The sequence below is a fragment of the Dendrobates tinctorius genome, unplaced genomic scaffold, assembly GCF_039654945.1.
Source record: "Dendrobates tinctorius isolate UK_male_01 unplaced genomic scaffold, ASM3965494v1 ptg000285l, whole genome shotgun sequence".
In the NCBI taxonomy this organism is placed as follows: domain Eukaryota; kingdom Metazoa; phylum Chordata; class Amphibia; order Anura; family Dendrobatidae; genus Dendrobates; species Dendrobates tinctorius.
Genome location: NW_027361952.1, coordinates 1,241,158 through 1,255,953, shown reverse-complemented (window position 1 = coordinate 1,255,953; position 14,796 = coordinate 1,241,158). Strand labels below are relative to the sequence as shown.

The 14,796-nt window shown below is 47.0% G+C and overlaps 1 protein-coding gene across 1 annotated transcript in view; it reads right to left on the bottom strand.

The window, feature by feature from the left end:
* Positions 1 to 588: 588 nt before the first annotated feature.
* CDC20B (cell division cycle 20B) overlaps positions 589 to 14,796 on the bottom strand; it is a 75,743-nt gene continuing 61,535 nt past the window's right edge. The window contains exons 8-13 of the mRNA XM_073559948.1: positions 14,096 to 14,292; positions 3,827 to 3,921; positions 3,176 to 3,401; positions 2,401 to 2,526; positions 1,955 to 2,072; positions 589 to 898 (exon numbers count right to left, since the gene is read on the bottom strand). Of these exons, the coding sequence (XP_073416049.1) occupies positions 795 to 898; positions 1,955 to 2,072; positions 2,401 to 2,526; positions 3,176 to 3,401; positions 3,827 to 3,921; positions 14,096 to 14,292 (866 nt within the window). The 3' untranslated portion in view covers positions 589 to 794. The remainder of the gene's footprint in view (positions 899 to 1,954; positions 2,073 to 2,400; positions 2,527 to 3,175; positions 3,402 to 3,826; positions 3,922 to 14,095; positions 14,293 to 14,796) is intronic.

Sequence of the window (14,796 nt, the reverse complement as noted above, 5' to 3'; positions counted from 1 at the left end):
TGAATGCTTATAACTATGTGATATTTCTGGTTTTTTTAAATACATTTTTGTCAGTCAAGATGGGTTGCAGGAAAAACATTAATGAGAAAAAAATGAACTTTTTTGAATTTACCAAATGGCTGCAATGAAACAAAGAGTGAAAAATTTAAAGGGGTCTGAATACTTTCCACACCCACTGTATTTTCTCTATGGAGCATTTCAGAGAACATATACCTGCAATTGTTTCACCAGTATCTGATTTATACTGCCCATAGTTTGGGCAGAAGGAATTAAGTGACAGGTTCCATTTGAAGTGAATGCGCATGGAGGGGTCATACAAATTTGTGCCTTTTTTTCAGGACAACATATCCAAAAGTCAGACGTGAAAATAAACAATGAGTAATAAACATTGTAAGTAATATAAATATGTCTATAGTTGGGGATTCTAATAAAAAACTGTAAAATTAGTGAAATGTAAATATTAAGCTAATTACAATTACAAGGATCTACAAAATGTTCTGTCAGCTTAAAGTAAAAGTCACTCACATATCAAATTTTTATATGCACTCTTCGTTAAGTAACAGACCTTTGGAAATCCACATTGGACCCTCAAAATCATTTCTTATGGTATGTAAGGAGTTGACATTGGTTAACGATGCATTCTGATGACAGGCCATTCTTGGTGTTTTGGTTATGAGACCTACAATAAGTTCCTTGACACCTCACATACAGTATATTGTTGCATTATGTAGAGTATGAGCTAAAAATAAAGATTGCTCTAGTAAAGTTATTATGTTATTTTTTTAGTAGAGTCTTTACTTGTTGTATTTCCATATAAAAGATGTTTCATTTGCTGATGCTGAAAAGATTCTCTTTTGATCTCGACTTAGAGCAAGATGCAGGACTCTTCCTCCATGCCCTGCAAATATACAACTATCATTAAATCATGTCAGAACCATAAATACACCCAATTCCATTTACACCCCATATGGTATATTATTTTCAGGTAGACATTTGAAGAAAGTATTTTATTTTAACATGTTTCTTAAAGCTTTACTGTCTTATTACATGAATGTGGGAATCAGAAAAACATCTAAAGAAATAAGCCGCAGACCATCTGGCTACTAACAAAACAGAATTATCTTCTCTTGCCTGCCATCCCAAAGTATATTTCTTCATATCAGAATTCAACTTCCACACGCTGGCATTGCCTATCGTAACCAGGCTGGAAGATCTATGTGAATAAACCTATACTTGCAATCTCTACTGCAATGTCTGGGAGGTTCCTGGAAATAGTGTAGACTTTAAGGACTTGTGGAAGAGTTGACAAGTCTTTCGGAAAAAAAAAAAGGGATTTCGTAAGGCTTCTTGCACATTATGCTGTTGGTGAGGGAGACATAGAGGGATCATGATTTGGAAAAATCAGGGGAGACTAGTCGCAAGGAAAGATTTCAAGGAGCACAACCAGTGATTTAGTGAATGTCAATCCTTGAAATTTGGCAAGTATGAATAAGTGATACCTCATTAGAGCAGCTGTTTGATCTGGCTTATTAGGTTGTCCGAGTACACCCTTCTCTTCACCACTCAGAAAACCAGGCTATATCATGAGTTTTAAAGTCAACCAAATTTAGAGTATATTTTAGGTAGTCATAAACTAGAGATGAAAATCATACAAACCTACCAATTGTTCAGGCTGGGCTGATGATCTTATATGTTATTGAGGGCTCCCAACTGTCCATTATGGCAAATATTGATGTGAATAGAGGGATTAGTCATGTTGGATTTCAACTGCCCTCCCACTTATAGTGGGTCTGGCAGCAGCCTATTGTCCTATCCCCATCAAAATCTACATGTCTGCTTGGCAAAATATGTATGTTTATTATGTAGTTAGCAGAAACTGATGTTAGCTGACAGTTACCGCTAGTGAATGGCTTGGCCTATGTTTATTAACGTGCTTAACATATGTTTTACTCACCATAAACATCAGTAACTTTCAGTAAAGATGGGTATTGCCAAACAGTCATTTGGTTTCTCGAAGATCCATGACCAGTGATAAGTTCTCTTGATTCTGGAAGCCAAAGGATTGAACAGATCTGATCCTGAAAAATATTGAACAATGCAAAAAGAATAGAACTTAATATAATAAAGAATCCTTAAACTTTAAGAATGGAACAGGCTCTTCACATACAGTACCTATATTAATACTAGACATACACTGCAAGTTCAGTGGCCGTCACTTATTAATTTTCAATAAAAATAAGTTAGATGGGTGCTGATGAAACATTTTTTTTTGGCTGGACAAGAACTTCTTTGCTTTTTGCATCATCCACCACATAATAGATTAAGGTATTCTATAAAGTAAGAACTTATGGATCTTCTTTTCAGGTAAAGGCGTACAACTCTTACGTGTGACTTATTTACCTGTGGGTTTGTGTTTGTGGAGTTTCTAATTTTTCCATTAGTCGTATCCCAAATACGTATGTGACCATCGCTCATTCCACCTCCTACAGCAAGAGTGTCTGAAAGCCATGGACACCAGTTCATTGCCTGAAGAAGATAAACCAGAACAAGGTGTAACAAAATTCTATACTAAATCTTACATATTTATTACTACTAGAGGTGAGCGGATCGAGATCAATACATTTGAGTCAAATTTCCTAAAATAAGAAGGTCCTTGTGAATGTGAACCCTTTGGGATACAATTTTTGTGGATTGCGCCACGAAAAAAAAACACCCGCCGACATTTCACACAATGGCTGAAGACTCGGAGAGTGAGCTAATGACGTCAGGCTTGGCCATTTGGAATTACCCATTACCCATTATGACCTACAGCTACCACATCACATGGTCTAGCACAGCCAATCGAGGGGTATCACAGCCAGTATAAAAGATGGAGGCCGGTCAAGGAATGCCATTTTATGCTTGCACAGTGTAAGGATAGGAGCGTACTACTTCAGTGCTGAAGCAGATTGAAAATGGGAGGACTAGCCTGTGAATACTAATTCAAAGATTCAAGTGATATATAGTGAACTAGCGGAGAGTAGGGTAGCGAAGAGTATCGGAGCATCAGCAGTTCGATAGGTAACACCTCTTTTTTTTCTTTTCTCTTTTCGATGGCCAGTTTTGAAAATGGAGTGCAGAACCGTTTGTAAAACAGAACAGAATCCTAATATTATTTCATACTGAAATGTCTCACCTTGACAGCTGTGGGGTGAATCATGCTCTGTAGCGGTGTGCTAATCTTGGAGGATCCTGGATCATATGGCCATATATTAAGCAGCCCATCACTTGATCCACTAGCCAAGTGCTTTTCTGATGGTGACCACTTGAGACTACAAATTCCTTGCTTGTGACATAAAGTCCCAGTGTGGTGTTCTTCCACGCGGACATCATGATGGTGTATATGACCAAGCCTGGACCCACTGGACGATATGAAAATTATCATTAGGATTTTATTGCAGCATGTACAGTTTGCTATTAATTCTGGCTTATGGGGAATCTTTAGGCTCATTTGGTCTTGAAATTAGTTGAATATGCAACAGCCCTTGATCCTCAAGGTCAGAAATATAGAGTCAACAGCAGAACTTCCATGGAAGCATGTCATCCTAATGGCATAGAAGTAGATATGAAGAGAGTGGAAATTTGGCACCAAGAGGGGACCATATTTTATCAAATATCTACAGCACACCAGAGGTCCTTCTGTGCTTTGTCATGCACATGCTCATTGATTATATTACACTCCTTTTCTATGGAATATTTATAAAAAGTTACCCAAGAAAAGCAGAAGTTGTCATGGAAAAACCTAAAAGACCCTTTTTTCTACAGTGAATTGTGTTCCTCTTCTTACCTGCTCACAATGTGTTGATTCCAACTTATAGCTCCCACCACAGACATGTGTCCCAGCATGTTCCTGAGTCTCTTCTGTGTTTCAATGTCCCAGAGCTAAAAAGATAAGAAATCTGTTATTTCATTATTCGATCAGATTATTTTTAATATTTACCCATAAATTTGGTCTAGTTATTTCACAATTAAAAAGGACCTTCCACCAGGTAGAAAGAGGCCAGTCTTTGCTCTTTTTTTTATTACTGCTGCTCTCCTGTGTATTACAATTTTTTTTATTGTTATCTTTTTATTGATTTTCTTATTGTATTTCTTTTTTTTAAATACACCATACAGTTCCAGAGGCATTTGTCTTTTTAGTTAATGCTAATTATTATGAGCAACACCCCCTTGGTAAACAATAAAAAGTAGCAATAAATAAAAGGGTAAAAAGGCCCATACCTTTGGAAAAGTAAGGCAAAAATAAAAAAATATGTAATACTCAAGTGAGCATAAAATGACCAATTCTGAAATGGTGACAGGTCATCTTTAATAGAAGAATTTACATAGCCATGTTCACAAGCAAATCTATATACATATGATCAAAGATTTCACAGTTTCATTTATGGGCCACATTCATAAGAGGTGTGTTGGTTATTCTTCAAAGTCAGGATCTCAGAAAATCTCATTTATGCAATACAAAAAAAATATCTGCAAGGAATTAAAGGGAACCTGACAGGATCCCCATGTCACCTGAATCCTCCTAATCCCCCATGTCTTTATTCCATCGTTTATATAAATTTCAACCGGTCCCTTTTGGAGGCTTCTTACCTTTTATGGTGGCTTCTTGCCTTTTTTGGTGGCTTCTTGCTTCGAAAACTTAACTAGAATAGTAATTATAATTAGGCCAGTGATATTCTAATCAGTGAAAGACTAGTCATGGGGGGTTGTGTTCCTCCAGATTCATGGTAACACTAATTATGTTATTATCCTCCTATGAGCATTAGTAACAAGATTTGCAATACTGGCATCATCTCTGGTTGCTTGCCAGTCTTTTCCTCCCTGGCAATGTGTGCAGATGAAGCCAGGGAGCGTACATCAGACTTAGGGTGGTTTCACATTAGCGTTTCATGGCGCAGCGACGGCCTGCGCACGGCCGCCGCTAAGCCCAACCCCCTGCCGCGCCTCCTCTGGTAGATCCGCCTACGGGCACATGACGCTGCATGCGTCCTGCATTCCCTATCTTTATCACTGGGGACGCAGGCCGTGCGCAGTATGCGTTTGGCGGCGCATGCGTCCTTTTGACGGTGCGCCGACCAGCGCCAAACGCAACCTGTTGCAATTTGGTTGCACTCAGCGCACCGTCAAAAGGATGAATGCGCCACCAAATGCATACTGCGCACGGCCTGCGTCCCCAGTGATAAAGATAGGGGACGCAGGATGCATGCAGCGTCATGCGCCCATAGACAGAGCTACCGGAGGAGGCACGGCAGGGGGCGGGGCTTAGTGGCGGCTGTGCGCAGGCAGTTGCTGAGCCCTGAAACGCTAATGTGAAACCATCCTTACTGCGCATTTTCAGGGAGGCGTAGATATGAAAAGAGTCAGTGGTTACCCCAGTCTTGTATAGGAGGGTGATAACATGATTAGTATGGGGGAGAAGAACGCCCTCATGAGTAGTCACACCCTGATTAGTATATACCTGGTAAAACTGTAAAAAAAAAACAGTTTTAGGGAAATTTACTAAGCAAGAAGTTATCAAAAGGAGCTTGTTTCAATCTATATAAATGATGGCATAAAGACTTAAAGGAGGTTTAGGGAACACGGGAAACTGACAGATTCCCTTTAAATCTATGCATTTTTTTCTTCATTGCATAAGTGAAGCCTTATGAGACCACGCCATTGCACAATACTTTGCAGAAAATCAATAACCAATAACAGATTTAAACGCAGCGCTTGGACTGGCCATCGGCTCTACCCACCATTGTGTGAAAGTTGCAAAGAAATACATGGAGCTGTCTCACTCATGAGAGCCACCGGCCAGTACGTGTACTGCATTCCGATCTATGTCCGATGAATATGTCAATATGTCCGTATGACTGTACCCTTAATGGATGGTGCACATGGTTCCCTGCATCATCTGAATATTAACCCCTTCATGACTGATAGCCTTTCCTTTTTGCTCTTTCATTTTCTTCAAAGAGCCATAACTTTTTTTTTTACTCTTTAACGAACATAGCCATATGTTGTTTTTTTGTGGGCTGACCTGTAGTTTACATGATACAATTCACTTTACCATATAAAGTATTGAAAAACAGTAAAAAAAAATCCAGATGTGGTTAAAAATTGTAATAGGGTGTGTTTCCTTGTTTTTGTTTTAATGACGTTCATTGTGAAGTAAAAAAATGATCTGGTAATGTGATTATTTAGGTCAGTACGATTACATCAATATCAAACTTGTTTAGTTTTTATATATAGTAGCAAATTAACAATTTCAGAATATTGTAAAAAAAATCCTTTTTTTGAGATGCATAACTTTTTTATTTTTTTATTATTTGGACCACACTGCAGGTTTGTTTCATTGTATAATGTGTAGTACTCGCAGGTACGGGGGATGCAGTGACGAGGCGTGAGACGGTTTGGGCTTTAAGGTGAAACTTTTATATCTATAGATGACTTTGGGGCTGTTTTGAGAAACCAAGAAACAAGCTAACAATAATTGTTCTCGCAGGGACCAATCACAAAAATACACTGATAATGCGAACACGACTAACCCGGCAAAGACAAGTCACTATAGGGCCGTGGTATGGTCGACTACGGGTCCTTAGTTCCAATGTGCCACTTATCTTTCTGATGTCCGGCGGAGTGCTGTTCGGCGATGCTCTGGTGTTGCAGTCGCTGGGCCCAGCCGGCGAGTATCGCCCAACTGGCGAGGATCTGGTGAAGTCTTTGGGCGTTCCTACACCCAGGCGAGGTGAGGGCGCAACAGGCCCTAGGCGAGTCCTTTGGCGGAGCAACCCCCCGTGAGGGCAGCGGGGTTCCGCCAGCTAGCGGGCAGGGGCAAGCCGCATTTATGCAGAGTGGAGGCTGGTAGGCCGCAGGCACAGCCTGGGGCTGTGCGGAGAGCCCCACTGAGGGCGAGGGGCAGGCCCCAGCTGCGGGCTGCACCAGGGCGGTGGCAGCTGCGGGCGGCAACGGATAGGCCGCAGCCACGGGCTGGAGTGGAGCGGTAGCGGCTGTGGGCAGCAGCAGCCAGGCCACAACCGTGGGCTGGAGTTGGGCGGCGGCCGCGGGCAGCAGCGGCCAGGCCGCACACCCGCGGGGTGGAGTTGGGCGGCGGTTGCCGTGCGCGGGAGTGGACGGGCCGCACCCACGGGGTGGGGTGGGGTTGGGCGGTGGCTGCCACAGGCGGGAGCGGACTGGCCACACCCATGGGGCGGAGCCGGGCGTTGTCTCTCTGTTGGACGGCTCGGTGCCGTCTCCCTGCAGTCCACCGTGAGTCTCCCTGCAGTCTCGCTGGTCGCTGCTCTCCCCGCTCTGCTCTGGCTCTGGCTTTTGCTCTGGCTCTCTGGTGCTTCTTGGCTTCCTTCCTCCTCTTCTCCCGTTCTGCTGACTCACTCCTCCTGGAGTCCTCAGTCCTTTTTATACTGGCCCATCCCCCAACCTCTCTGGAACTCTCTATGTCCCGTCCTCTAATTCTGTCCCCTGGAAACAGCTTCCCTAGGAACCTTGGTGACAGCCCCCTTGCTTCCGGCCCGGGCACACAGCGGGAATGGCTCCTCCTACAATCCCCCATCCTGTATGCTCGCCAGTCCTCGGGTGAGGGCTTCGGGAGGCCTGGGCTGGTTTTCTGCAGCGAAAGTTTCTTTTGCCACACGAACTGGTCCTGTTCGTAGCGTTTGGGGGGCTTTCCAGCTGTCGTTCGCTCGGAGCGCCGTGGTTCCGACTGTGGTGGAGTCTTCTGGGGTGGCGGAAAGTGGTGGGTCAACGGGCCTGGTGGGTCGACTGGGTCCGCCGGAGTATCACCTCCTGAAGTGTCCGTTTGTACTGTCTGGGGTACTTCTTCGTCGTCTTTATCCCAGATTGCTGGTGGGGGTCCTGGGACCTGAGGAGGGGCCTCAGGTCATGCAGGGTCTGCGGACATACAGGGTCGTAACATATTGCGATGTACGGTACAAGTGGGGAGGTCCTTGTCTTTTTCTGATTGTATCTCGTACACTGGCCCATCGGGGCTTATCCGGCGCAATACCCGATAGGGATCCTCTTCCCAGCGGGGTTCTAACTTGTGCTGAGGGCGCTGATCCCGCACGAGTACTAGATCTCTGGTCTGGAAGTCAATGAGTTGAGGCAGCGCCCCCCTGGGGTGTTCCAGGTCCTGAAGTTTGGTGTGTACAATTCGGTGCAAGGTTTGCAACCGATGCCGATGGTTCCGGACCCACGAGAAGACCCCTGTCCATGGTTGTTTCTCTTCCGGATTCAACTCTACCTCCGTAATTCCTTTGCCTTCCCGGCCGAATAGCAGCGAGTAGGGAGTGTACCCGGTGACTCGGTGCACCCAGTTGTTATAAACCCATACCAGTTCGTGGACGTATTCGGGCCAGTGGGCCTTACGGTCACTCTCCAGGGTGCGCAACATTTGAATCAATGTTCGATTAAGCTCGCAGGCCCCATTTCCTTCTGGGTGATACGGAGTGGTACAGGATTTGTCGATGCCATACAGTCGATGTAGTTCTTCCATGACTTTTCCCAGAAAGCACGCGCCTTGATCTGAAAGGATCCGTTGGGGGCAGCCGTAAACTTGGATAAAGTTTTTGCAAATCACATAGGCGGCTGATTCTGCGGTCTGATCTCGGGTAGGGGTCACCATGGCGAACTTGGTGAAATGGTCCACCATGACAAGACAGTGCTCATACCCTTGGTATGCCGGGCCAATGGTCACGTAGTCCACCATCAAGAGTTCGAGGGGCGCTGCTGTAACAATGGTCTGGACTGGAGTCCGCTGCGCAGGTGGTTTAGCTAGTTCACATAGGCGACAGGCACGGCAAACAGGGTGGTAGGCCTTTTGCTGCAGCCACTGAAATGTCTTTTGCACCCCAAAATGTGCCCCCTTCTCATGGGCCTCACAGGCAAGCCCACTGAGTTGGGCTCCCGGTACCAGGACCTGCCAAGTGATTGCTGATGATGTCCGTGATACTGTTTTCCGGTACAATAGTCCTTCTTTGATCACCAATTTTTCCCACTGTCGTAACATTAATAAGGTATCCTGGGTTAAAGTTTGCCGCTGAATGTCGTTAGGTAGTTGGCCTGTGGCCACCCACTGACGCAGGGGCCCAATTTCTTCATCTTCCTGCTGCTGGATCCATTTATACTGGGACTGTTCTAGCATGCCCCCAGCAGGCCATATGTGAGATTGTTCTTGGGTGAGGGCGGTGAGTTTGGGCCAGAGCGAACGGCGTCTCTTCTTCTAGTTCATCGTCCCGGCTTCACCCTGGAGTTGTACGTCGGATCCTGGAGAGCGCGTCAGCATGTACATTCTCCGCTCCTGTTTTGTAAATGATCTTGTATTTGAATTTGGCCATCCGGGCTACCCATCGTTGCTCCAGGGCCCCTAGTTTGGCATTTTCAAAATGGGCCAGCGGGTTGTTGTCGGTCCGTACTACCACCTCGGAGCCTGCCAGGTACTCTGCGAACCGCTCCGTCATGGCCCACACTACCGCGAGGAGCTCGAGCTTAAAGGAGCTGTAATTGTCAGGATTACGTTCGGAGTCGTGGAGTGATCGGCTGCCATAAGCAATCACTTTCTCCCAGCCGTCTTGGACTTGTGACAATACAGCTCCTAGCCCGTGAAGACTCCCGTCGGTGTGCAGTATGAACGGCTGCAAGAAATCCGCATAAGCTAACACCGGGGCATCTGAGAGTGCGGCCTTAAGATCTTGGAAGGCCTCTTCCTGCGGTTCTCGCCACTGAATCTTTCATCCATTCGCCCCAGCAGGGGCCCCCTTTAGCAGGTCTTGCAGGGCTCGGGCTCGACACGCAAAATTCTTTACAAAATGACGGTAGTACCCGGCCAACCCCAGGAAGGCTCATACATCTTTTACAGTCTCAGGAGTAGGCCACCCCTGGATCGCGGCGACCTTTTCCCGGGACGGTCTTACGCCTTCTGCAGAGACAGTATGCCCCAGATATTCAATGTCATCCAGGTATATCAGCATGGCCTCGAAGTTGAGATCTCCCAAACACCGCTCCATCAGCCGTTGAAAAGTTCCGGGGGCGTTGGCCAGCCCAAACGGCATACGATTGAATTCGAACAGTCCCATGGGAAGAATGAATGCAGTCTTGGCCGGGTCTTCTTCCAACATTGGCACTTGCCAGTACCCGCTGGCCAGATCTAAGGTCGAGAAATATGTCGCTTTTCCCAAGGCGGACAGCGATTCTTCAATGCGTGGCAGCGGGTACGAGTCTTTGATGGTACAGGCGTTCAACTTCCGATAATCCACGCAGAACCGCAAACTGCCATCTTTCTTGTGGACCGACATGATGGGGGCTGCCCAAGGGCTCTGGCTTTCCCAAATGACTCCTTTTCGCAGCATTTGTCCCAATAGAGTCTTTACCTCTTGCTAGAGCTGTGGGGGAATCTGCCGATATCGTTCTCTCATAGGAGCCGTTCCTGCAGTGGGAATACCATGCGTGATGGCCGTGGTACATCCGAAATCGTCCTCATGTTTGGCAAATACTTCCTGATGTTGGCCCAGAAGTGTTTTTACCTGGAGTACCTGGGCCGGGGTGAGGCCAGAGAGTTCTGCTCGCATTTTTTCCAGGATAATTTGACCCTTTTCTTTGGCCGAGCACACGGAGGTCTGAAGAGATCGGATGGATACTGTCCATGGGTTCCCCGTATGCACTTTTAGCTGGAACGACGGAGCCGGGAGCACTTTCTCCAGGGGTCTCACTAGTTTTGCCATTTCGGCCCACAGTTTCAGAACGATGTCTTGGTCTTCTAGGTTAACGCACCAGGACGGTCCCTTTCCGCACAGTGGCCAGGGTGCGGGCCACCAGGACTCCGGGGGCAGGCGCTCCGAGAGGCTCGGCTCTACCTGCATCTCCACTCCTTCCAGGCGTACAGGGGCCCAGATTCGTAAGGCCACCACCATCTGTCCTGGCGGCAGAATGAGCGGAGGGGCTGCCGGATCAATCAACTTCCCCAGCGCCTCGCCCTCCTGGCAGTCCTGTCGGACTCGCGCTCTCCTCTCCAACTGTTGGAAGACCTGCCCTTGGGGTGTGCGGGAGCCCCACTGGCTCAGTCTCTTGGTTGGGCTCGTTCAGGAGTACGCTGCCAAACTCTCGCAATATATTCATACCCAGGGTCACCGGGTGTTTATCGTTAGCTTCTCCCTGGGTCAGGATCACTCCTCGGCGGCCGAGTGGTTTGCCGCATAACGAAATCTGCATCCAGACTACTCCGACAACAGGAACTGGCAGCTGGTTGGTGGCTACCAGCTTTATCACGGACCCCCACTGGGGTCTTAGTGCCTTAGGAAAATGCCGCTGAAAATAAGTCTCTTGCATGGTCGTTACTTGCGACCCTGTATCGACTAGGCATCATACAGCACGGCCTTCAAGCTCTGCCCATACCACCGGACACCTCGATGCCAGATCCCCGGGACTTCCACCACCCCTCGTCATGGTTTCTGGCTCTGAGCGGCGTCCCCCCAAGTCAGATGGCCACCGGGGTGGGTATTCCACATGCCGCGGGTACTCTCGGGCGAGGTGGCCAAACTCTTCGTACTCATAACATTCCTGAGGCCACAGGGGCCAACTGCCCCTGGGATTGCGGGGGCCCCAGGGTCCCGGGCACGCCCCAGGCCGTTCACTCCTGGCCTCGGCCCTTCTCTTCACCTCGGCCAGTTCACCAATGATATCGTCTTCCACCCATTGTGGCTCTTCAATGGCATTCACGAAGACTTCCGTGCTCCGGACCTTTCCCAAGGGGACTGTCAACCCCTGTTCCTGTTCACGCGCATGCGCCTGACTCCCCACCTCAGAGAAAGCCATATGAGGGTTTACCCGGACCTGCTCCCGCATGGCCTGCTTAGTCAGAGGGTCTCGTCCAGTCACTAAAAGGTCGCGTAGGGTGAGGTCGATGGGTCCCACCCCTATGCCGTCCTTCCGCTCTATGGCCGTGTATAATTCCTGAAGAGCATTCATGTACTGGGTGACCGTCTCCCCTTCCCCTTGCATACGACTGAACAACCGGGTTCTCAGTTCTCCCACATTTGTCGGATCCCCATGTGTCTCCTCCAATATCTATAAGACCCTAAGAAAGGTGTTACGCTGTCCTGGGGGTCTCAACATTACGGAATCCCGGGCCTCCCCATCCAATGCCATAAGGGCTACCTCAGCTTCCAAGTCGAGGGTCATCGGATGCATTCTAAGCAACCCTCGCAGCTCCACAGCATGGTATTGGCACCGGAGTACCTAGGCAGGTTGCTCAGCATAGCCCCCAAGGAAAGGCTGGACTGGGGGCCAGCGTTGCCCCCCTTTGGACTGTGGCATCCCCGCTCACGCTCGGAGACTGCATCCTGCAGACTACGCCAAATGTAGTACTCGCAGGTACAGGGGATGCAGTGATGAGGCGTGAGACGGTTTGGGATTTAAGGTGAAACTTTTATATCTATAGATGCCTTTGGGGCTGTCTTGAGCAACCAAGAAACAAGCTAACAATAATTGTCCTCGCAGGGACCAATCACAAGAATACACTGATAATGCGAACACGACTAACCCGGCAAAGGCCGGTCACTATAGGGCCGCGGTATGGCCGACTATGGGTCCTTAGTTCCAATGTGTCACTTATCTTTCTGATGTCCGGCGGAGTGCTGTTCGGCGATGCTCTGGTGCGGCAGCCCCTGGGTCCAGCCGGCGAGGATCGCCCAACCGGCGAGGATCTGGTAAAGTCTTCGGGCATTCCTACACTGAGGCGAGGTGGGGGCGCAACAGGCCCTTGGCAAGTCCTTTGGCGGAGCAACCCCCCATGAGGGCAGCGGGGTTCCGCCTGCTAGCGGGATGAAGGGGTGGAGTCGGGCAGCGGCTGCCGCGGGCGGGAGTGGAAGGGATGGAGTCGGGCGGCGGCTGCCGCAGGCGGGAGCGGACGGGCCACACCCATGGGGCGGAGCCGGGCGTTGTCTCTCTGTTGGACGGCTCGGTGCCGTCTCCCTGCACTCCACCGTGAGTCTCCCTGCAGTTTCTCTGGTCGCTGCTCTCCCCACTCTGCTCTGGCTCTGGCTTTTGCTCTGGCTCTCTGATGCTTCTTGGCTTCCTTCCTCCTCCTCTCCCGTTCTGCTGATTCACTCCTCCTGGCGTCCTCAGTCCTTTTCATACTGGCCCCTCCCCCAACCTCTCTGGAACTCTATGTCCCGTCCTCTAATTCTGTCCCCTAGAAACAGTTTCCCTAGGAACCTTGGTGACAGCCCCCTTGGTTCCTGCCCGGGCACACAGCGGGGACGGCTCCTCCTACAAATGTGCTGAGTCTGACCTTGTTATCTGTAACATCTCAGGCTACATATGATTGCTTTTTTTAATATACAGTATTTTCTAGGCAAGTTGCTGTGATTGGAAAACAACAATTATGTTTTGCTTTTTGTTTCTTTTTGTTCATTTGGTGTTTTTCTTTAGAGAAATAACCATATGTAAAGTCAATTAAAGAAAAAGAGGTATGAAAAGCCTCACAGTGCCTTGTCGCTGCTTCATCCAAAGTTACTTCCTAAGTCTGGAAAGGGTTAAAGGGTTGGCTTTGGATAGACATTTTGATGGCCTATCACTAGGATATCCCACCTATGTCTGAATGATTGCTAGAAAAGGTACGAAACTTTTGTGCCATTTCATGTCTTGTTGGCTCCATTCAGCTATTTCTAAACATCCACATTACTACCATGGATTAAACATGGGGCATCTAAAGTAAAAGAAAAAAAGGCTTTCAGAGACTACACATTCTGTAGATTTAGGTCAGATACTGCCTTTTGAGATCTGGAGAACTTCTCTATGTTCCTAGGATGGAATGTGATCCAATCCATGGCTTTAAATTTACACAGGATGGAGTCGTAATAGAGTCATTTACATGACATATTCTTAAGCTCATCCAATATAAAATAAATCTATGAATGACTTATGGAAATTTGTCCTATTATTGGACCATTAGATGTCAGGAGTCAGGACATTTAGATTTACCACAAAAGCTCCATGGAATTAGAAAATGACTTAGACTTGTACATTCATTCCCAAACTTCAGTTCAGGAACAAAAGATACCTGGACTTCTCCATTGCTTGTGCCAACTGCCAAACATGATCCGGTACTTATCCACGATAAAGACGAAGCATACGTAGATGGAGAATGTAGAGGAATTGTTTGAGCTAATTTATTGTTTTCCGAATTCCAAATATACACAGCTGATTTAAGACCCAGGGCAACAAGATTTTCTGAATTCCAGTCCAACAGGTTTAGATCTGAAAACAATAAAAAGATATACTGAATGTTAATGGAGTCACAACAAGGTATACAGTGCCTTGAAAAAGAATTCATGAACTTTTCCAGATTTTTTACATTACACCCACAAATTTAAATGTACTTTATTGGAATTTTATCTTACCAACAGTAAGTGGCAAGTTTTTGTGAATTGTAAAGGAAATGATATATGTTTTCTAATTATTTAAAAAATATAAATCTGAAAATTGTGGCGTGTATTTGTAATCAGCCCCTTGCTTTTGATACCCCTAAATAAAATCCCGAATGACCAATTGCTTCCAAAAGTCACATAATTAGTAAATTGAGTCCACTAGTGTGTAATTTATTCTCAGCATAACTACAGCTGCTCTGTGAAGGCATGAGAGGTTTGTTTGAGAACATTAGGAATCAAACAGTATCATGACAACCAAGGAACACCACACAGGTCAGGGATAAAGTTGTGGAGAAGAGTAAAGTAGGGTAAGGTTATAAAAAATAGGACAAGC